Source organism: Mus musculus, chromosome 19, assembly GCF_000001635.26.
Source record: "Mus musculus strain C57BL/6J chromosome 19, GRCm38.p6 C57BL/6J".
In the NCBI taxonomy this organism is placed as follows: Eukaryota; Metazoa; Chordata; class Mammalia; order Rodentia; family Muridae; genus Mus; species Mus musculus.
In genome coordinates, this window is record NC_000085.6 from 7,778,225 (window position 1) to 7,802,979 (window position 24,755).

Below are 24,755 nucleotides of genomic sequence, written 5' to 3' on the forward strand. Positions count from 1 at the left end.
ATGTTTTCTTTTTCGTTTTTGATTTTGTTAATTAGGATACTGTCCCTGTGCCCTCTAGTTAGTTTGTCTAAGGGTTTATATATCTTGTTGATTTTCTAAAAGAACCAGCTCCTGGTTTGGTTAATTGTTTGTATAGCTCTTTTAGTTTCCACTTGGTTGATTTCAGCCCTAAGTTTGATTATGTCCTGTTGTCTACTCCTCATTGGTTAATTTGCTTCCTTTTGTTTAGAGCTTCTAGGTGTGCTGTCAGGCCGCTAGTATATGCTTTCTCTAGTTTCTTTTTGGAGGCACTCAGGGCTATGAGTTTTCCTCTTAGGACTGCTTTCATTGTGTCCCATAGGTTTGGGTATGTTGTGGCTTCATTTTCATGAAACTCTAAAAAGTGTTTAATTTCATTCTTTATTTCTTCCTTGACCAAGGTATCATTGAGTAGAGTGTTGTTCAGTTTCCATGTAAATTTTGGCTTTCTATTATTTATGTTGTTATTGAAAATCTTTTATAGAATCCAGGAACATCAGCCCAGGGATAGCACCATCCACAATGGTCCCTTTTACCCTTGATCACTAATTGAGAAAATGCTGTACAGCTGGATCTCATTCAGGCCTTTCCTCCAGAAAACCAGCCAGTGAACCCCTCAAATACTAACAGAATTTATAGACCTTGAAAGAGCAATTCTCCACTTCATATGGAAAAAAAAACCCAGGATAACCAAAACAAGCAAACAAAAAATTCCTGAACTATTAAAGAAGTTTGGGAGGAGTCACCATCCCTGCCCTCAAAGTATACTGCAGAGCAATAGTGATAAATACTGAATGGTATTTTTTTGGTACAGAAATATGCACATTGATCAATGGAATATAACTGAAGACTCGTAAATAAACCTACAAACCTATGAACACTTCAGTTTTGATAAAAAGCCAAAATCATACAATGTAAAAATATGAAAACATCTTCAAAAACTTGTGCTGGACTAACTGGATGTCTACATGTAGTGGAATGAAAATAGGACCTGCCCCAAATTCAAGTGAATCAACGACTTCCACATAAAACCAGATATAGTAAATCTCATAGAAGAGAGAGCAGGAAGTACCCTTGAATGCATTGATTCAGCATTGGTTGTGCCCTTCCCCCAGCCTTGAATAGGCTAAATAGACCTTAAACATTTGCCCTAGTTGTACCTTAAGGACTCATTTGGCGTCTTCTGCCTTGCCTCACCTTCAATTTCCTATAGGAGTAGAGTGCTCGCTGAGCTTGCTTTGCAACATAATCCAGGTGAAACAAAGGATTGAGTCTGTGGGCTCTCCCTATATAAATACAGTGCTGAATATTAAACTTTGAGCCTTGATGAGAAACTTTGTCTTGGCTTCATCCTTCTCTTGAACCCCGTTCCTTTTTCTTTTCCAGCCCTCTTTTCAGGTAGATACAGTTCATCCATGGCTTCTGGACAGCTATAATTGGTGTTACATTGGTACAGGAGACATTTTCCTGAACAGAACACCAATAAATGGGACTTCATGAAACTGTAAAACTTCTGTAAGGCAAAGGATTCTGTCAATAGGACAAATTTTCAGACTACAGATTGAGAAAGACTCTTCACCAACACTACAGGTAAGAGGACTAATATTCAAAATTTATTATTAACTTATAAAAGTAGACACCAATATCCCAAATAACCCACTTAAAACTGGGATACAGAATTAAACAGAGAATCCTTGACCGGGGTCTCTCCAGTGGTCAAGAAGCACCTAAAAATGTGCAAAGTTCTAAGTTATCAGGGAAATGCAAATTAAAACAACTCTGAGGTTTCATCTTCCACCCATCAGAATGGCTAAGGTCAAAATCTCAAAAGATATCATGTGCTAGTCAGGATTTGGTGCAAGCAGAACACTTCTTTATTGATGGCAGGAGGGCAAACTTAGTACATAGTACAACCACTATGGAAATCAATGTGGTGCTTTCTTAGAAAACTGGGAATAGTTCTACCTCAAGACCCAGCTAACTCACTGATGGGTATATACCCCAAGGATGCTCCAACATCCAACAAAGATACTTGCTCAACTATATTTATATCAGCTTCATTCATAATAGCCAGAAACTGGAAACAATCTAGATGTTCCTCTACTGATGAATGGATTAAGAAACTGTGATACATCTACACAATGGAATACTATTCAGCTATTAAAATCAAAGATGTCATGAATTTCTTTTTTGCAAATGGATGAAACTTGATAATATCATCCTGAGTGATTTACCCTTGTCTGAAAAAGACATGCATGGTATGTACTCACTTATAGGTGATTATTAGCCATAAAATTCAAGTACCATGCTACACTCCGCAGACCCAAAGAGGCTAAACAAGAGGGAAGACCCAAGCTAGGAAACTTGAATGTCACATAGAAGGGGGAATAAAATAGTCATATGAGGCAGATGAAGGAAGGGAACTTGGAGTATGAGATTAGGAAGGGGAATTGTGGGTTTAAGATTTGGTGCGAGGAAGGACAGGAGAGATGGCCAAATGGTCACAAAGATGAATGGAAATCTGCAACTGAAGTGGGTGAGGAGGTGGGGGAATCTCCAGGAGGAGACAGAAATCTGACAAAAGGAAGGCACTCAAGAATCAATGAGGGTGAGCTTAGCTATGACTCAATACATTGGGGATATGGAACTGGAAGAGGCTAACTCCTTTATCCAGAGAGGAATACAAGCAGAGTGAGAGATAAAAAATCACTAACAAAAATTCAAAGGGGAATGGGAGAAGGATTGTGCGGGAGTGACTTGGATGTAAAGTGAATAAGTAAAAGTAAATAAAAGACCAATATGTTCAAGGCAAATGTATTATCTGTTTTTCATTCCACAACTGTCATTATAAGTTCAAAGCAATAGATATATGTCATAGCAAGGTTTTCACAAAGGAACAGGTCATATATGTTATACCTCATTTTTATCATTTTGTAAATTTCAATTAGCTACTTTCCCCATTTGTGACATCATTTATTTTCTCGACCTACCTTTGAGTGAATCTATTCCAAGACTAGAAATTTGTTCCAAGCCTATTCTTCTTCCTAGTACAATTCATGTGCTTCTGATACATTGAGGTTTGCAGAACTCTTTTGCAGCTTTCTTATTTTGCAGGGGGCCTAAGATTACTTAAATCAATTCAGGAATTCTATAAAATCATTACCTGGAATTATGGAATAATCTATTTGTCTAACTAAATAGCACAATTACATAAAGTACATCTTCATACTGACTCTGAAAAAATCTGCCCATTAGAGTAGGTGAGTGCCCAAGAAACTATAGGCAGAGAGGTTTTCTCTATGCCATGCCTGATAGATGAGAAATATATCATAGAAAGGCCCATCAGCAGGAAGCCATCCTGGGAGGAAATTCATGTGGTCTTTGCCTTTTCAGAGCACACCCATCACATCTAGGCAAAATGATGGGACATCTCCAGGAAGTTCACTGGCTTGCCACAGACTTTCATTCATTGTTCAGCCACCACATCTTGTTGGAAGTGGGACAAGCATAGACTTAGGGGAAGGTTGCAGGCATTTTTTACTATGAATTCCATTTCCACCCCCCCACATCCACACATCCCCACACACCTCCACCCACATATATGCATGCTTGCACATATTACTAAAAAGCTCATCACCCTACACTCCCTTTTCTGACAAACACAATGCCCCAACTTCCTTCTTTGAATTTGTCTGTCTTCTGTACCCTTGGCTGGACCAGGTATGATTGCCAGTAACTTTTTCTCACTCTATTTATTTCATGGGAAATGCAGTGGATTGGAGTTGAGACAAATATTCCTAGAATAACTCCTGAATGACATTTTTCTTTTATCTTGATGTTTGACTGGAGGCCAATTCCTGGAGTTTCTTAAAACTGAGTCACTTTAATGATGACATCTTCCTCCTTTTTTTGTTTTGAACTTTCCCACCTGCAACGCATAAAACAAATGCCATAAACATTATTAAAAAAACAGAAGTACAGAGAGAATGAAGGCATTTTTATAAAAGCAAACTCATCCTTCACTCACCAGAATTTTGAACATCCACAATCCTATCAAAGTATTCTAATAAACCTGGGGAAATAACCTTTCCAGAAACCTCTACAAATCAGGTTTGACATTTACAACCTTGGTAGTCATAGCCCTCTCCAAGGAGGTTTGAAGGAATGTCCTTCAAATGTCCTTCTTGTCCTTGTCCTACATATATACATGTGTTACACATGCACCAAATTAATTCCTACACTTCATGTGTTTCACATGAAGGGAAAATAGGCAGTAGACATGATTTTGTCTACTTATTAATAAATCTCTATGTGTATCCTAGTAGAGATTGTCTTTTATGTCTAGAGAGGTCCAAAGTCATTTTAATTTATTTATGAGGGGATACAGGGAAGACTTCTGTTCCAAACACAATGACCATATGGGCGAAAGCCTACTTGTCTGACAGCTTGGAAAGAGATAATGGGAGTGCTATTTCACTTTCCACATCACAGACCATTGGTACAGAATACCTCTAAGGGGACAGTGGAGATTTTACTCACCCACATTCTACATCTTGGATGGAGTCAGGCAGAGGCTGATTCTTGGTTTCAGGAAGGATCAAGGGAAGAAGGCCACCAAGGATGGAGAGGACTCCATAGATGATCCAGGGCAAGGAGGCAGAGTACAGCGTGAGGATCATAATAAGGGGAGACAGGGCTGCCCCCACACCACCACAAATTCCAATGACTCCTAATGCTGTTGCCCTTAGAACATAAACCAGAATTAAGAAAAGGATCTAGAAAACATGAACTCATGGCATTGCTACTCAGCATCTTGCATTAATCATGTTCAACATCCTTAGCAATCAGGGAAATACATATCAAAACTACTTTTATATTTCATCTCACATCTGTCAGCATCCATTAGATAAAAATCACAAATCCTAGTTCATGCTGGTGAGGATGTGGAGCAAAGAGAACTCTCCTTCATGGCTAGTGGAAGTGCAAATTTGTAGAGCCATTATGGAAATCAATATGGCAGTTTGTCAGAAAATTGGTTATAGGTCTACTTCAAGACCCTGCTATTCCTGGGTATGAATCTAAAAGATGATCCCTCCTAAGAGAAAGATATTTGTTCAAGTATGTTTAAAGTGGCTTTATTCAAAATAGTCACAAACTATGAATAAGATAGATGTCCTTCAATTGAAGGATGGATAATGAAAAAACTCTATTACATGTACATGATTATTACTCAACTCTTAGAAAAAATGACATTATAAAGATTACAGGCAAATAGATGGAAGTAGAAAAAAAATCATCCTGAATCAGCCAACTTCTTATAACCAAGCAGGTTTTCTAGCAGTGGGTCTGGGACACCAACTCAGCCACAAAATCTTTGACATACAATCAATCTGGCCTGCCTCCAAGATGTACTGGAGTCCTGGTGGTACAGAACTTGTGGGCCTGGCAACCAATGACTGGTCAAATTTGAAGTCCTTGTCCTAGGAGGGAACTCTTGTCTCACACTGTCTAGATGGCCAGGAACCAGAGTCTAGACATCCAAGAAATCCATTACAGATTCAAATACAAGTGGGAAAAATTTCATAGAATGATTACTAATGATATTATATTATACCCATAGATTTCCCCTTAGCCCAATTTTTTTTATCAGAGTGCTATAATAAAGAAACTGATGGAAGCAGATAGATAGACTCACACTCACAATCAAAAACTAGGTGGATTCATCAGAACCCCATAGAAGTAGGAATTTGGGGAAGGAATGCAGGAAACAGAACGATCATGATAACACAGGAACAGCTCCCTGAGTCAAGTAAGCAGGATAAATAGGAGAATCATAAAGAATGAAATGGCAATCACAGCTTCTGTATGCTTCTAAGCTAGGTCCTCTGCATATATATTATGTTGTGTATCTGGGTATTGTTGTGGGACTCCTTAACTATGGAAGTGGGGACTATTTCTCATCTACTGACTTGCCTTGTCCAGCCTTGGTATGAGGATTGTGCCCAGTCTTATAACCTTTTATTTCATGTTTGTTTGACATCTCTGGGAAGTTTCCTTGTTTTCTGAAGGGAAACAGAGGAGGAGTGAATCTGGTGAAAAATAGAGATGGTGAGAGAGGATTGGAAAGAGTAGAAGGATGGGAAACTGTGAGATATAATATATAAAAGAATACAATAAAAATGGAGTATTTGATAGTGTATGTGTAAATTGAATATTAAGTTTTATAGCTTCAGAATGCTTAGTTCAACTTTATAGAAGTTCATTGAGATATACTTACTTTGTGTCTGTCTAATTTTATGCATATTGTTTATTTTAATTGCAAAGATTGTTGTTGTCATAACATTTCTAATGTTGAAAATTGAAAAACCTGAAGTACACTCTACCTGGAAATGTCAAGTGAGACTACTGGCAGGAAAAGTGGCTATTAGAATAGGGAGTAGTGGCAAAAAGGTGTGTTAGCAAAAGCAAAATATTTTTGAAAATGTAAGAATGACAGCTATTTCTTGTATGCACTTTATGATCTCTGCAGGGACATGCACACACACACACACACACACACACACACACACACACACATACACACAGGTACACACATGTGCACACAAAAATGTGACAGTAGATGAGAAACCAGCTGGGAGAGCAACAGTAATGGGGCATGAATAAGAAAGATTGAGTGTGAATACAGTATGAAATTGATAAAACAAAATAAAAGTTATAAAAATCCAAATAAAAATTAAAAGAACAGAAATCCTTTCTTCTTAAGTTTCTTGTGGTACTTAAGTTTTGGGTGATTCCAAATATTCATATGAAATATTTATTAGCTGTGTACAACTGGCTCACAGCTCGAAATAATGCATCTTGCAAAATGCAAACTTCTAATAAACTTTGGCCATATTTGTTATCATTACAATTGATTGCTGTTGATTAAGTCATGTACCTGATCACCGTGGGCATCAGCTCACTTGAATATAGAACATTACTGTTATAAATCATAGCAGAACTTCCTCCTGCCAGTGTTATCAAAACCACAAGCAGAGTCTGCATTTCTGTGGAGAGGAAGATCAGAGACAATGGTTTCACTGATGTGAAGAAAATTATTTTCTATTTCCTAAGTGGGGAATATAGAAATGAATAACCGCACAGAGGTAAACTTACTTGGTGGCTAATAATTTTAGAAAGGTGACCTATTTTCATTTACTGGTTTATAGGGGATCAATACTTGTGAGCCACTGCATTCATACACTGAGATTCTCTGACATCACTTCAGAAGTAGAGAGCATGGTGAGTCTAAGAGTCACTCGCTGACTTTCACCTTTTCTACCCAGTACCTCATTGTCTTTTACACAGAATGTAGGACTATCATGGAAGAAATTACTGAGGGCTATGTACTCATTGGAATATTTTTCAGGAACGTGAAATGGACAAGAATGTGGAAGGGTGACCAGGACCAGAGTATATTCTATGTTTGCATGCATGAAATTGTCATGCATGTTCTTTGTGCAATTTGATGCAATAGTATCCTGAAAAGACAGATGTGTGCAAGTAGGGGATTGGCTTGATTTGAAATAGTGACTTAAAGCTTAAGAGTAAGGACTTAGAGGACCTCATTGGCCATTTTATAAAGGCATTTTCTACTCAGTGAGAAAAGGCTAGTGAATGATTCAAGCACTGGAAAATGCTTAGCGAAAAGACAGAAAAAGAGTTTTTTGCTGACATCCTCCTGGGTTTCAACTAAACTTGGGGATGGCCTGGGGACCTTATAACTTGTACACATCAACTTAACTCCACAACATTAAATATGACAGTGCTGCTGCCTAGTCCACCTTTCCTTCCTTGAACTTGGTTTGTACTTCAGTACAAATGGTCCTCATTGTCTTGATACAACTCTCTAGGCTATGATTGTTTATGTGGTGACTAGAGAATCACAAATACATTTATACATACACTAGGTTTTCATAAAATTAAACCAAACTTACTAGCTTTTGGCTTTTCTCTCAACATGTGAGTGGAAGACTGTTTTCTAAATACCTGGTTACAGAAAATTCTCTGATGTATTTCTTTTCTCAAAATTAGAACCTGACAAATACCGAGGAAAGGGACTCGGTATTACTTTTCTTTTGTGTTAAGGTCTTTTCTTACCTTGAGGCACAGACACTATGCTCAGAAGGAAGATTCCAAACAGCAAACAGGGCAAGAGTTGACTTATTCTACGGCCAATGTAATTCAGTAAAAACCCTCCAAGAGCAGTGGCTGGGATTGAGAATGCAGAAGTAAGACTTTGGGTTAGGAAGACATTGCCTTTCAAGTGTTGGAGGTTCATGTTGATCCCTACAGTAGGTGATATTTGTAGAAATCTGTAAGAAGCAAAGAGGTGACTCACATCATATGCTTAAAATTCATGTTCAAAGTCAAGAATATGATTATTCCCAGAAGACAATTTTAGTTGTGAAACTATAAAAGCCTATCCATATTTTGGAGTATTTACTTGAGTGAAATTAATAACATCATTGCATCCTTAATGTATCACTACATATGGATTTTTAAGGACAGGTAGAAAATTTATGGAATTCATGATAGATTAAATCAATTTTTTGAGTTTTTTTCCTCTAACTTGATTGTAGTGAATGTTTTAACATTTTTTTAAGTTAAAAATATTTTAGTAATTATTCAGACTTCCATACATTGTGTTTGGATGACATTTTCCCCTAAATTCTTTCTCATAATGTTACTTTTACATTCTTACTACCAAAGGTTCATTTTCATTTAAAATAGATATTTTTCATTTAATATATATTGATTAAAATGTACCCTCCTTGAACCTCTCCCAGTTCTTCCCCATATTCCCTACTATGTGGATCTCCAACATTTCTCCCTTTCACTAGAAAACAAACAGACATCTAAGGAATAATAATAAATCAAGGTAAGATGAAATAAAAGCTGGTCAGCATTTGACTAAACAAACAACAGAGAAATAAAAAGCCAATTCGGAAAGAACAAGAAACACATATACTTGTAGAGACTCACTTGTTCATAGACATGGGCATTACATCAAAACACACCACTGGAAGCTGAAATGCATATGTAAACAACCTACTTATGAGATTAAAAAAAGTTTCAGACACCCTAGAACTTACAGATGACTGTGAGCTGCTCTGTGGGTGCTGGGAATTGAACCCAGGTCCTCTGGGGAAGAAGCCAGTGCGCTTAACCACTGAGCCATCTTCCAACCCTCAGGTACTAAGGTGGATGCTCAAAGCATACCATTGACTGAGCACAGGGTCCACAATGAAGGAGCTAGAGAAAGGACCCAAGGAGCTGAAGGAGTTTGTATCCCCATAGGAAGAACAACAATATGAACCCCAGAGCTCCCAGAGGCTAAACCACCAACCAAAGAGTACACATGGTGGGACTCATGGCTACAGCTGCATATGTAGCAGAGGATGGCCTAGTCTGTCATCAATAGGAGGAGAGTCCCTTGGTTCTGTGAAGGGTCGCAGTGTAGGGGAATGCCAGGACCAGGAAGAGGGAGTGGGTGTGTTGGTGAGCAGGGGGAAAGTGGAGGGGATAGGTGGCTTTTAGAGGGGAAATCAGGAAAGGGGATAACATTTGAAATGTAAATAAAGAAAATAAAAAATAAGTAAAAAAAGTTACTCTGACACAATATGAAAAAATATAGCCAAAGATGCCATTTAGTTAGGTTTGAATTGGCCATCTGTTGTTAGCAACGGTGCCTACACGTAGACATAGGTTGTTTCTGTAGTGAGTATCCCTTGGAGAAAATTTTTTTTTCATTTGCAATTGAGCTGGTTCCTCCCATGGCCATAACTGGACTTTCTCCATGTGAGGGGTATATTATAACTTTACATGTGTATATGTCCATTGAGAAGTATATCCTTGTGAAATTTTTATTTGAAATTTATGTCATTTCAAGTGCATACAGACAAGTAGGGAATTCCCTGTGAAGCCTACCTCAAAAGGCACAGGAGACAAAGGCGCTTTCGCAAGTTGGGCATGTGGAACAAGTCACGTAGAGAAGGTTTTGTTCGTGGTATTGCAATCTCATCCTTCATGATGGTTCTTACAACCTTTATAAATAGCATCAAGAAATTACTTAGTTCTCACAAAATGATGAGCATTTTGTTGCATAATGAAAGGTAACAGAATACCAGATCACTATTTATTAGTTCTCTCTAGTGAAAAACAGAGACATCAAGGAACATGGTAAAGAACATGGGGTAATGAGTGCCTATGCTGAGCTATGTTTCTGTTTTGTATTCTAAGACCCAAGCCCAGGTCTGACACTTCTACTCTTAGGGTGGATGTTCCATCCTCAGTTAACAGAATAATCCCAGAGAGGGATGCCCAGAGACTAAAATAAACTAACAACTCCTCACAGATGTGCTGACAAGTTGTCTCCTAGGTGATTGTTGATCCCATTGAATTGACAATCAATGTTAATCATCATAGATCTACTTCTTGTCAACTTGACACCCAAATACATGACCTTTGAGACATAACCTTATACCACTTATCTCTATTGTCTCATTGATAATGAGTGTATGGGGAAATACAAATGTAATATCACTTGAAAATCCAAAGACCAAGAGTTATCAGAAATTCAACAGAGTGCCTCTTTGTTTTCAGTGCCCTGACAAATATTTTGTTAGTTAGAAAATCAATAACATATGCCCACTATGCCTCTCTCCCCATAACTCAAGCTTTTATATAATAAACTAGATGTTGTACTTCTAGTACTCAAAGGTACAGAAAAATGTTCCCATTTTGAAAGGGAAGCATTTGATATCAAATAAGTTACTGGATCTATGAAATAGTGAAACACAGCAAGGAAAACATTAAATACTGTTGGTCAATATTTGGCATCTAGGTCTCATTCTGAATCTTCTGAACACCAAAAGAAGTTAGTAGCCTTCCAATATTTTTGCTCATGGCCATAAGTTAGTGCTCATGGGTAACAGTCACTGAAGAAACAACTGGTCATAGTAATGAGAACAAGTGACTATCCAGTGATCATCTCTAACTGAGAAAACTTCATCATCCTTTTCAAGGGTACACCAAAAAAAAAATGATGGCAAAGGAGAAGTGCAGAGTGTAAGATCCTGATGAAGAGGTGACAAAACAGTATGAGTCTATCTTATAGACATGCCATGGACAGTGTACTCTTAAGCTTTCCGCAGCTGTTGGAGACCTGCCTAAGGATATGACAGTCAACACACAATTTTGAAAGTATATGTTATATTGAGAGAAGAATTCATCATCCTTAATCTGTGTTTGACACTCTACTCAGGTGTCCATTGTTAGTTGTCAAGGCCTACAAAGCTATACTCACATCTGACAATATATTGGCAGATAATGTGTGCTGAGGGAGAGATGGACAGTTTCTTCAGTAGTATACCTATGTGTAAGCTGTCCTTGCTGTTTTAAATAAGTCCTTTACATTTTTCTGTAAGTGACTTTTAATTAAACCTATTAAGTCACAAAAAGGAAGATACAAAATGAGAGATTAGGGGACTAGAAGGTAGAAATAGGAAGACTATGAGAATCAATAGGAGTGGTAATGTAATAAAGGCGTACAAGTGAAGGAACATATTTTATACATGTATCAAATTTTAGAATCAATCCATTATGTATACCATATCTTTCATTATAAAATATTTTAACACGAAAGATATCATCAAATCAGGGTTTTTACAAAGTCCTCTTGGAATAAAACAACTGTGTGCAGTGAGTTAATGATAGGATATTTCATCTTGGGCACTAACTCGTAAGCATGCCAAGACTGTGTATCTTTCTTGTGTGTCACAAACACCTGTCATCATGCTCACCTCCATGGTTAGGACATCTTCAGAATTCTTTATTCCATTCTTGCTTGCAACTTTTCTAAGTTCCTGTAAGGCCTTCTGGGGTTTGTTGGTTACAATCAGCCACCGAGCTGATTCTGTCAGCCACCTACTTAAGAAGATGTGGACATAAATTCTCAAGGGGTAATTTTCTACACTAAATTTATTCTTTCATAGTTTTATTTTTAATATAATCCATATCAGTAATTCAGTTATAAGAAAAAACTTTATCTTGTATTATGAGATACATCACCTATGAAAAATGAAAATGATTCAGCAATGCAATGTATATGAATCTCTGGAATGCAGACTGGGAACCACATTGGTCTTTCCACCTCACATAGATACGCATTTTAATGGTGGCTATAGAACTAGAATTTCTTGGACATTTCTGCAGACAACTGCCAAGTTTCTTATTAGAGTGTAGGGAAATTTCACTTATCATGTATCCTTCCCTAAATTAATAATCCATGAATAAATTTTGTTCACTAATTATATTATCCAGAGAAACAAAGATGCCATGGAAATGTTCTTGAGACATTACCTGAATGATAAACATATTAAGTTATAGAGACTGTGACAAATGCATCCTCTTGCCCTGATTCCATGGATACGGTCACCCCACAATTTCAAAACACAGAGGAGGAACAAAAGTTCATACCTTGTGGGTATAAGCAAGACAAATATTGGCACAGATATTGCCAGCTGAAGGTGGTGCCAGTTTTGAAATGCAAATGCCAGACCTGCCAGGATAAGGCCTCCAAAATGATGAGAACTCATTGACAGTGTGGTCACCAAGGCTTGGGTTTTAGGGCTTGTCCATTCTAACACTGAAAGAAAAAAAAAGACTCCTGACTGCTAACAAAGAAGGGAAGGACATCTTCATCAAGTGAAATTGTGGGCAATGTTTATCAAAAGCTTTGACTTACTGAGCAAAACACTATTTGTGTTTATGGGTATGATACAAAGCCCTGTCAGGAAGCGAAGTAAGCAGTAGATGAAGAAGGTGGGAGCCAAGGCTGTACAGGTCCCAGTGATGGCCATTTGCAACAAAGCACATCTGAAAAGTAACTTCCTCCCAAACCTGAGGAAAAGACAATGATTCCATCAGGGAAAAAGTGCAGTTGTTAAAAACAACAAACAGGCAGCAGTTTGTCTCATCCCCAGGTGTAATTCTTCTCATATTTTTAAACCATGTTCTGCCATCTTGTCTTTAACACCTTTTTTGGAATCCTTCACATCTAGTAAGATGTTAGTTCTATGTCAAAAACAGTACACAGACTTTAAAACCTTAATAGAATGGTCTGTCTGTGTTAATGATTACTAGTATCAAATGCATGATTTGAGGAACACAATTTTCAATGACTACATTTTAAATTTAATTATTAATTAATTAATTTTACATTTTGATTTCAGCTTCCCCTATCTCCTCTTCTCCCAATCCTTCACTCTCCCCTTCTCTCTCCCTTACCCTCCTGTCCTTCTTTTCTCCTCAGAAAAGAGGAGTCCTCCAAGTTGCTGTAGGTCTAGGTGCATCTTTTCACATTGTGGCTAGGCATGGCAACCCAGTTAGGAGAAATTGACCAAAGGCAGGCAACAGTGTCAGAGACAGCTGTGCTCCTGCTGTTAGGAGCCCCAAATGAAGACCAGACTGCACAACTACTAAATATGTGCACAGGGCCTCCATCCATCTTATCCATGAGCTCTTTGGTGGTTCAGTTTCTGTGGGTCCCTCTGGGCACAAGTTCATTGATTTTGTATATTTTCTTGTGGTGTCCTTGAATTCCTGGATCTTTCAATACTTTGTCTCTTCCTCGGGATTCCCCAAGCTCCACCTAATGTTTGGTTCTGTGCCTGCATCTCTTCCCATAAATTGCTGGGTAAGCATCTCATATGACAGTTATGCTAGGCACCTGTTTACAACTGTAGTAGAATACCATTAATTGTGTAAGGGAAGGGCTCTCTCTCATGGGTCTCATGATTTTTCAGTCATTAGTTAACCTTTCCTTCAATTTCTGTTCCATCTTTACCCCTGAACCTCTTGTAGGAATGACAAATTGTGGGTAGAAGATTTTGTGTCTGGGTTGGTTCCCAATCTCTTCATCAGAAAACTTTTCTGGTTACTGGAGATGGCCGATTCAGTTTCCATTTCAATCATTGCTAGGAATATTTAGCTAGGGTCACCTTCATAGGTTGTTGGGAGTTCCCATTGCTCTAGGTTTCTAGATCATCCCAAAGATGCCCTCTCATTAATTCCAGTTCTCTCTACCAGTATTTTCTCTATCCTCCCCAACTAGATCTTGCCTGCTCCCTCCAACACCCCCCACATCTCATCCAGTTCCCTCCCTCAATCCACCCCAGATGCTATTCTATTTCCCATACTCAGTGAAATTCAAGCATTCCTACCCTGGGGCTTCCTTGTTACTTGACTTCTTTGGGTCTGTTGATTGCAGCATGGCTACTTATACTTTACAGTTAATATCCACTTATAAGTCAGTATATATCATGTTTGTCTCTTGGGTCTGGATTACCTCACTCAGGACTATCTTTTCTAATTCCATCCATTTCCCTGCAATTTACAGGATTTCATTGTTTTTGATAACTGAGTAATATTCCATTGTGTAAATGTACCACCTTTTCTTTATTCATTTTTCAGATGATGGGCATCTAGTTTGTTCCCAGTTTTGGGGGGTTATAAATAAACATACTATGAGTATAATTGAGCAAGTATCCTTGTGGTACAGTGAAGCATCTTTTCAATATATGCCCAAGAGTGTTATATCTGGTGTTTGAACTAGAAATATTTCCATCTTTCTGAGAAATTTCCAAATAGATTCTCAAAGTGGTAGTCCAAATGTGCACTCACCAGCAATGTGCCCCTGCATGTGCCTGCATGTGCTTTCCCTTGAGTTTTTGATGTTAGCCATTTTTCTGGGTGTAAGATGGAAGCTCAGAGTTATTTTGACTTGCATTTCCATGATGACAAAGGATGCTGAAAATTCCTTTAAGTGCTTCTCATCCATTAGAGATTCCTCTGTTGAGAATTTTCTGTTTAGGTCTGTACTACATTTTTTTTTTTGGTTGGGTTATTTGTTTTGTTGATGTCTAGACTCTTGAGTTCTTTATATATTTTGGATATCAGCTATCTGTTAGAGGTGACATTGCTGAAAACCTTTCCCATTCTGTAGGCTGTGGTTTTGCTTTTGATAATGTCCTTTGTATTAGAAAAGCTTTTCAGATTCATGAAGTTCCATTTGTTAATTGTTCATCCTAGTGTCTGAATTATTGGTGTTCTCTTCAGGAAGTTGTCTTCCATGTCAGTGCTTTCTTGACTATTCCATACTTTCTCCTCCATCATTTTCATTGAATCTGGTTTATGGTAAGGTCTTTGATCCACTTAGGCTTGAGTTTTGTACAGTGTGATAGATATCGATCTATTCTTACAATTCTACATGCCAATATCCAGTTGTACCAGCACCATATGTTGAAGGTGCTTTACTTTTTCCTTTGTATATTTCTGGTTTCAATATTAAAAAAAATCAGGTACCCATAGGCATGTGCATTTATGTATGTGTTTTTAATTTGATTCTATGGATCAAACTGTTTTTTATTCCAATACCATGCTGGCTTTATTAGTAATATTCGATAGTGCAGTTTGAAATTGGGGATGGTGATACCTCCAGAAGTTCCTTCAGTATATAGGATTGTTTTTAGCTATCCTGGATTTTTGTTTGTATATGGAGTTGAATATTGTTCTTTCAATGCCTGCAAAGAATTATGGTGGAGTTTTGATGGGAATTGCATTGAATATGTAGATGGATTTTGGGAAAATGTCTACTTTTACTATGTTAATCCCACCTATCCATGATCATGAGAGCTCTTTTTATCTTCTGATGTTTTCTTTACTTTTCTGGTTGGAGTAGGCATGGTTTTGTTGGGGAAGTGTGTCTTTGATGGGCTTTGAGATTTTAGAAGCTCAAGCCAGACTCAATGGCCTTGTCTGTGGCTCTCTGGGGATTCAGATTTAGAATTCTCAGCTACTTCTCCTGCAGCATGCCTATCTGTATGCTGCCAAGATAATGGACTTAACCTCTGAACTGTAAGCTTTCTCCAATTAAATGCTCTACTTTAAAAGAGTTGTCTTGGTCATTGTATGTTTTCCAATTAATAGAAACCCTAAGACATTGTTAACAGGAATTGGGCTTTGCCCTGACAGGATTAATTATGTTTCTTATTGCTAGAAGGCACATTTTGAAACTTTGGATTAGGAAAGTACTGTAATGCTCTAGGTGTGGAGGCTTAATGGAACATATTAATTGTAGCATTGAAGACAGAGGGTCTGATTGTGATTTGAATGGCTGAAGTCCATCTCAAGAGGTTTCAGGGGAGAAGACTACTAGTATGTGACCCAGTGACCATTGTAGTGATATTTTGGTGAAGAATGTGGCTGCTTTCTGCCCTTGTCTAAACAATTGGCCTGAGACTAAAATGAAGAAATATGGAAGAGTTATGGCAGAGGAGATTTTCAGACAGTCTAGTAGTGACTGTGTTGCTTGGTTTCTATAGGCCAGTCTTATGCAGATCTACAATGAAAAGGGGCCATCTAGTAAGGAAAATAAAAAACATGGGCAATGTGTGCAGGAAAGGACTACCAGGAAAATAGTTTAAAGAAAGATTGGTCTCAAATGGAGTAAAGGGTATGGCGACTTTATGGAAAGATACTACCCAGATAAGCTTCAAACATGTGAAAAAGAATTAACCAAATCTTAGGGCCTGGTATTTGGCAAACTCCATTTATGTCTGCACTTGAGAGGGAGGGGCAGGTCTATCTTGGGTTTGATCACAGCCTGGTCTAAAGAACATGTTCCAAGACAACCAAGCTTAGTCATTGAAGGAAGCAACTGAAAAAGTAAAGCTTGTAAAAATATATTTAAATGAGAGGGGCATGTTCTAGCACCAGCAAGCAGCCCACCTTGGTAGCTTTGATCATGTGGCTCTAGCTTTGGAGTCAAAAAATTTAACAAAAGGGTTATGAAATCTCACTCCACAACTAAGTAAAGCTGCTGATTCCAGGCATATGTTAGGGGAATCCCTGCATGGAGGCCTAGAGATGTCATCTTGTGATGTTGTGAAGGTGAAGCTTTGATTTCCTTAGACACTTCAAGATGTTGGAGATGCCAGAATTGTAGATTACCTGTCAAAAGGGCTGCTAATAGAGTGAAATAACCCACAAAAATAAATGTGTTGCAGCCAACAAAACTCAAATGTGTTGGAGATCTGAAGATCGTTGATATCAGACAAGGGGTTGCAGAATTTGAAGTGTGGTCATCTTAGTGTAGTATTTAACTTCATAAGCTCCCTTGCGTCAAGTTTGGAATGATAATATATTATTATATTATGTTATATTATATTTTAGACTGTGTGATCTGCTTTTTCATTTTGATTTTATAGGAGATTGCAGATAAGGTATTGAGTAAGTCTCAGAAGAGACTTTGAACTTTGGAACTTTTAATATTGCTGATACTATGATTGAGTATGGGGACTTTTTGAGTTAGACAAAATGCATTTTTGTATTATGATATTACTACAAGGCTATGGGAGACAGTGAGTGGAGTATGTTATTTTGAATGAAAATGCCCCTCATTGGCATATAGGAAGTTGCACTCTTATATTTGTCTTTGTTGGAATACATGTTACTAGAGGAAGTTCACTGGGTAAACCGGGTCTATCACTGTGTGGTTGGCTTTGAGGTTTCAGTAACTCAAGCCAGTCATAGGTGATGTCTCTTGGTCCTGCCTGTGGTGTCAGATGTAGAAATCTCAATTACCTTATAAGCACCATATCAGCCTTCATGGTACCATGGTTTCTGCTATGATGACAATGGTCTAAACCTCTGAGCTGTAAGGCAGACCCAATTAAATGCTTACCTTTGTAAGCGTTGACATGGTTATGGTGTCTCTACTCAGCAATAAACACCCTACCTATGACACATAACTTGTAGCTGTTGAAAACATTGATATGTAGAGAACACTGTAAAGAATAGATACTCACTTGTCTGATAAATGTCCACCTACAAAATGTCCTGCCAACACGCCAATTAAGAATATAAATTTAGCCACTGAATTCAGCTCCTGAGATCCACACACCAGGTTCCACTGGAAGAAAAGAAAATCAGCATGGCAGTGAAATTTGTTCAATTTATTCAATATGAGCTTCCAGTTTCACTGTGCCAGCCCCATCTTCCTCTCCAGCTTCCTTTTCATCCTTACCCAACTTTTTCCATTCAGTGACAGCTTAAACAAACCTTTTCCCAGGAATCTTCCTATAATTCTGTAGGTTATATTTGTAACTTATGCCAAGAGATGCTCATATATTCTGACCATTGCATTATTTATTATTATTATTATTATTATTATTATTATTATTATTATTATTACTATTACTATTATTGGATTTTATATCTCAGTGCACAGTTTCCTCAAAGTCTTTCCTTAGGGCAGATTTCAGATACAGCCTGATTACTGTTTTTATTTTATTTATTTACTTGAATATTTTTGGCAATCTTGAGATTAGGACTTAGACCCTATACACAGGTGGAGAGTACTAGAAATTACTCACATTCTGGTTTATAAAAGTATATAAATTACTGAGAGTTTGTTTTATTTTTGTGCATTGCTCAGTTGTGGATCTTGTGCCTCACAAGTGCTGCAGATACATTCTCTCATGAACCTACATTTCTAGCTATCACAATGGCATGTACAACTATCTAGATATTTTAGGTTTGCCATCAAAATAATGATGGCCTGTCACAACACATGAACACTTTACCTAAACTAACATGACACACAACAACTCCTTCTTTTAAATATCTTTCTTATTACTTTTATTCTCTGAATTTTTTGCATGTCAACACTGCACAATGATAATATCCATCCTTTTTGTGTTCCACAACTTCCTCTAAGAGGCTTGAGAACACCGCTCTCCAAACCTCTTGTTATTTTTTTCATATTCTATTGTTTGGTGAATGTTACCTATGTGTGCACTGGGGCATAGGCACCTAGTAATGGTCATACTTCTAAAGTAACACGATAGTCCCTCCCCTAGCAACCATCAACCCCCAGTAAATTCTCAGCTAGGGATGGGGCCTCTGGAGCTCTGTTCCAATCCATGCTGGGATTTTGATTGGCTTGATCTTGTGCTGCTTTTGGATAAATAATCCCTGTTTCTGTGAGCAAACCTATAAGGATGATTCACCCTCATTCAAATTCTTTTGATTATTATTAAAAAATATAATCTAAAATATAATCATACTACTTCTCTCTGTGGTGATTTAAGTAGGTAATCTCTCCATTGACTCATGTGTTCCAAAGTCTTTCTCATAGGAAGTAGCACCACTGGGATGTGTGACAGTGTTTGAGTAGGTTTGGTCTTGTTGAGGAAGTCTTTCACTGTCAGGGCCAGGGTTTGACATCTTCTAAGCTCAAGCTATGCCCAATGTGGAACACAGTAATCTTCTGCTGCATGCAGGTCAAAACATAGAACTCTCAGTTCTTCCTCCAGCACCATACCCACCTGCATGCCATCATGTTTCCCACCATGATGATAATGGACTGAACCTCTGAATTGTAAGTCAGCCACACAGAACTTTCTTTTATTAGAATTGCTATGGTCATGATGTCTTCACCACAATAAAAGCCTAACTAAGACAGAAGTTGGTCCCAGAGACTAGGGTGACTCTTGAGAGCCCTGACTATGATTTTCTTTGCAGGGATGTGCGTTTTGGAACTTTGGATTATGGCACAACCGTATCTATGGTGTACAGTGATAGTCCCAAAGCCAGCACCGATGCTTGAGAAAGATCCAGCAAAGGTGAGTCAAGTGATGCAATCACTATTGTGCAGTCTTCCAGTTTCTGTCATGATTTCCACGTGTTGCTTAGAGGTTTTATATCTTATGTATGTATGTATGTATGTATGTATGTATGTATTCATTCATGTTACACACCAATGACCTCCCACACATATCATCTCCCATATCCTTCTTACCTTTTTCCTTTGAGAAGGTGAGTTGTACAATTTGGGATATTGAGTTGATGGAAAACTTCTTATGAATCCCTTTCACCTTCTCCCAGGAAAAGTGCTTCTAAGCTTTCCCAAGAAAAGTCTTGGGCATATTACCTGTCGTTGTAAGGGTTTCTATTCCTGCACAAACATTATGACCAAGAAACAAATTGGGGAGGAAAGGGTTTATTAAGTTTACACTTCCATACTGATGTTCATCACCAAAGGAACTCAGGACTGAAACTCAAGAAAATCAGGAAGCAGCAGCTGATACAGAGGCCATGGAGGGATGTTACTTTCTGGCTTGCTTCCCCTGGCTTGGTCAGCTTGCTTTCTTATAGAACCCAAGACTACTAGCTCAGAGATGGTACTACCCACAAGGGGCCCTCTCCCCCTTGATCACTAATTGAGAAAATTCCCCACAGCTGGATCTCATGGAGGCACTTCCCCAACTGAAGCTCCTTTCTCTGTGATAACTCCAGACTGTGTCAAGTTGATACACAAAACCAACCAGTACACTTTCCTTCCCTATTTTGGGAGATATCTGCATCTGACTTACTTGAAAGTCTTATTTACACCCTGGAAGTTCTGACTCTAAATAGATCTTATGAGGCTCTGACAACAAGATATTCTTGGTACATATATACTCTATACTTACTCAGGAACAAGGTAATCAGAACAAAATAAACAAGATTCGTTGAACTAGAGAAGATGGCAGCTGACCCGATTAAAAGCCTTTTCTTATTATACTCTCCATTAAGAATTAATAATATAATGATCAGGACATAACAATCTTCCTAGGCAGGGTCTGAGGTTTTCTTTCTGTCTAGTGCCCTTGAAATCACAAGATTCTTCAACATTGGGTTATAGGATTAATGAAGATAAATGATTTTAAAAGATAATTCTTTTCTGTCACTGTTTATCAATGATGATTAAGCTTATGAGCAAGAGGATGTTAAAATGAATGTCTGGGGACAAAAATGATATGATCTATATTTTGGAACTACACGAGTCTATTTCTGTCTACCGAGTACTCTATAAACAAGGAAGCATTCCACTTGTTAGTCAGTCTGTATGCAAGATTTTCTCATATTCTTACTCACTCCTCCCTTAACTACTTATGTCATTTATGGTATGTGGTCATTGTCAGGGTTGGCCCCCAGCAGGATTAGAAAAGTAGTGGAATACTTAAATAGTGCTTAGTTGGCCATACTAGTAGAAAGGTGGAAGAAAATGGTACTGAAGTTGAGTTGAACTGTGGGGGTGTGCCTCAAGTGGCTTCAGAGGAGAAGAACGTTATTATGTGGTCTAGAGACTGTTCATTATATTTTGATGAAGAATGTGGCTGGTTTTTGCCCTTGTCTAAAGAGTCTGCTGAAGGATAATATGAAGTGATTTTGATTAATTGCATTGGCAAAGAAAAGCTCCAAACAGCCTACTATAGACTTTGTTGTGTAATTACTAGTGTTCACTTTTATGAAGAGCTTTTTATTATTATTATTTTTATTTGAAGAGATTTTCATTGCAAAGGAGCAAGCTGATATAGGAAAAGTGCAAAATGTATGGCTCAAGGAGGAAGTGAAATGGAGCTAAATACTATGTTTAAGGAGATAAACAGATTGACGATATTAAGTGAAATAAAGGGAATGATGACCTCAGGGCAAGATTCCACCCAGCTAAGCTTCCATCTTGCGAAATGGAATTAAACATCAGTTTAGGTCAAGACATGGTGGTACACTCCTTAATCCCAGCACTCAGGAGATAGAGGCAGGTAAATCTCTTAATTTTTGGTTAACAATTTATAAAACAACCAATTTTAAGCAGTGAAGAAAATGATAGAAAACAAAAAGCTGGTGAAGATGTGATTGAATAAGGGAACCAGATTATAGCCCCAGGAATCAGAAAAACTTGACAGGTTCAGCTACATAATTTTGGATTTAGAGTCAAGGGTAGAAGAAAGGGCTTATGGAAAATTTCATCCTGAACTAAAGAAAGCTGCTAAGGCTAAATGTGTGACATGGTGTCTCAATATGGAGGCCAGAGAGGCCACAGTGTGAAGCTGTGGAAGGTTGTTATGTGAAACTGCGTAGGTAAAGCCAGGAAGGTCTTGGAAACACTAAGAGGTTAGAGAAGTCAGAGCCATGGGATACTTGCTGAGGAAAGCTGCTAATAGGGAGTGGAACCAGCCCAAGAGAAAGAGGTGTGTTGTAGTCAACAAAGATGAAAAAACTTGGAGATCTGAAGAGCATTTTTTTTATATCAGATGTAGGGTTTGGAGTTTGCCCAGCTGGATTTTGGTCTTGCTTGGATCCAATATTTTTTCACTATGATCCCCTCCTTTGTTTTGGAAAAAGTAATCTATATCCTGTGCCATTATATGTTGGAAATATGTGATCTGAGTTTTATTTTAATTTTATAGGGGATTACAACTAAGGGATTGGATGAGACTCAGAAGAGACTTTGAATTTTGTACTTTTAAATGTTGTTAAGACTGTGGGTACTTTTGAAGTTGAAATAAATACATTTTTCGTTATGCTATGGCTACAAGCCTATGAAGACAAGGAGTGGAATGTGGTTGTTTTAATAGGTATGGTCCCAAAGTTTCATGTGTTTCAATGCCCATAGGGAGTGGCATCATTACAAAGTGTGACATTGTTGAAGAAGGTGTGGCCTTGTTGGAGAAATGGTGTCATTCTGGGGGCAAACTTTGAGGTTTTCTATGTTTAAGTTATGCCCAGTGTTTTACACAGTACCCCTCTGCTGCCAGTGGATGAATATGTAGAATGCTCAGCTCCTTCTCTACCTCCATTCTCTTCTGAATGCCTCCATGTTTTCTAAAGTGATGATATTGGACTAAACCTTTGAATTGTAAGCCAGCCCTAACTAAATATTTTCCTTTATAAGACTTGCCATGGTCATAGTGTCTTTACAAAGCAATAAAACCCTAATAAACATACCTTCTTTCCTTTTATCCTTTCAATCTCTTACTCCAGCACCTCTCTGAAAGATTTATATAAAGCCTCATGGAAATTCAGCATTGAGTAAGCTAACTTGGAACTATAATTTTATAAAGGAATTTGAAGGAAGGTATAATACCTATGAGGCCAATGCTGCTCCTTGGGAACCTGGATGACCTGGAAGGACCTGGGATGTTAAGCAGAAATCCTATTGGCAGGCATATGCAATAACTTTCTTTGTAAGAAGTATTTGTTCAGGGAATCCTCATAGATCTTCAAAACACAGGCCATTACCATTGAGCTTAGTTACCTACTGTAACTAAATCTTAAGACCCTACCGCAGAAGATACTACACATTTTTTTTGCAGGACTTAGAGAACACTGCTAAACCAACCTAGAAATGTTCTCTTCGTTGGCATTTTTTTTATAGTGGCAGATGTTATTACTATATAGATTGTGGGTCAAGAAAAGATATCAGTTTTCTTACTCAATACTTACCTCTTATTACTACGTTATCAACCTGCATGAGAAGTTGGCCATTTATGTATTAATGATATAACTGTTAAAGGAATACCAATCATTTCTGATTGGATTTGAAGCCTGTTTCAGAGAAGAAAGTCATGCCTAATATTGTAAAACTACTTCTATGGCCTTAGCTTAAAGGTAAGTCCTTTGGGTGGGATATACTTTTGCTATTTTAATGAATGGTCCTGTTGTCAAATTTCTGAACTGTGATTTAATCTGAGGTCATCTCTTGAATGAAATAACTGGAAAAGTAAATATTTTATATATGAAGTCATTTGAATCATTGAACATGACTCTTGTATTTAATAAAGCAATGAGTAATTTCAAAGCATACACACTATTTGTGCTATTGCTTAACTATTGTAATGAATTCACTGAGGGATTATTATGATTCAAGCCACTTACCTCAGTAACAGTGGTGGAGAGAAAAGTCCTCTGGTCATACACCCAGCCATCCATACAGGGCTCTGTATCTGGTTCTGTCATATTGGAAAAGGATCCATTAAATTGTAGAAGATGCCACTGTGGTTGAACAAAACGACGACACTTCTCTGGCCTCAGGTTGGAATCCAGTGGGATGGAGATCCTCAGGAGGTCATCTTGGCTCAGGATCCCACTGTTATTATTAGAGTTGGTGTCATTGTCAATAATGTGAACCCAGCAGCGATGACCAAGGTTAGCTGCAGTGAAGTTTTCCAATATTACATGAGGCATCGTGATGACATTGCAGATAAGAAGGAAAGCCATCTGAAGGATCTGGAATCTCCCATGGCTTCCAACTAGATTCAGAAGATCCTGAAAGGCCATTGAGGCTGAATGACTGCCTCCGATGGGAAGCAAAAATGTTTATACCTAGGTAAGCATAAACTTTTAAAGAAAGTTCTGTTTCACATTAACACAGCAAGTAGAATTGATCTTGAGCTTTTAAAAATGTTCCCTTCCTTACTTCACAACAAAGTCATAGAACTGCAATCTGTAGTGTTGTTAGCACTAGGGAGGGACCACTATCTTACATAATAGCAAGAACAACAACAACAAAAAATCCTAAAAAGAACAAAATCCCAACTCAGCCTTTTAATTGATCCAATCTGTTAAATATTTGCTGAGAACCTTTGTGAACCACCCCCCTGGGTCATTTCTGGAAAATGATTTGTAAATTCCCTGAAAATTAGCCAGAGTGAAACTGTTTAATGGCATGCAGTCTTTTGTCGAAGGTACAACTTACCAGGAACTACAATGATTTATTTTTCCCTTTCTATTTCTTAAAAGTGTTTTACTTAATTTTTAATTTTTTTAACAGTTACTGAAAAAAATCTGGAAATTAATGCAAATGAACT

The 24,755-nt window shown here is 37.9% G+C and overlaps 1 protein-coding gene across 2 annotated transcripts; it reads right to left on the reverse strand.

Moving 5' to 3' along the window:
* Positions 1 to 1,869: 1,869 nt before the first annotated feature.
* On the reverse strand, positions 1,870 to 24,443 carry Slc22a26 (solute carrier family 22 (organic cation transporter), member 26). Of its 2 annotated transcripts, none has more exons than XM_017318188.2 (10): positions 23,824 to 24,410; positions 17,928 to 18,031; positions 12,806 to 12,960; positions 12,538 to 12,706; positions 11,862 to 11,988; positions 9,988 to 10,103; positions 8,158 to 8,372; positions 6,956 to 7,064; positions 4,558 to 4,761; positions 1,870 to 3,946 (listed from the first exon to the last, which is right to left on the reverse strand). In XM_017318188.2, exons 1-10 carry the CDS (start codon positions 24,223 to 24,225, stop codon positions 3,886 to 3,888), a joined length of 1,662 nt encoding a protein of 553 aa, XP_017173677.1. In that variant the 5' UTR covers positions 24,226 to 24,410; the 3' UTR covers positions 1,870 to 3,885. The 2 variants fall into 2 exon arrangements, with proteins under 2 accessions (XP_017173677.1, NP_666344.1); NM_146232.1 differs by having other exon boundaries at positions 3,756 to 3,946; positions 11,862 to 11,985; positions 23,824 to 24,443.
* Positions 24,444 to 24,755: the final 312 nt, after the last annotated feature.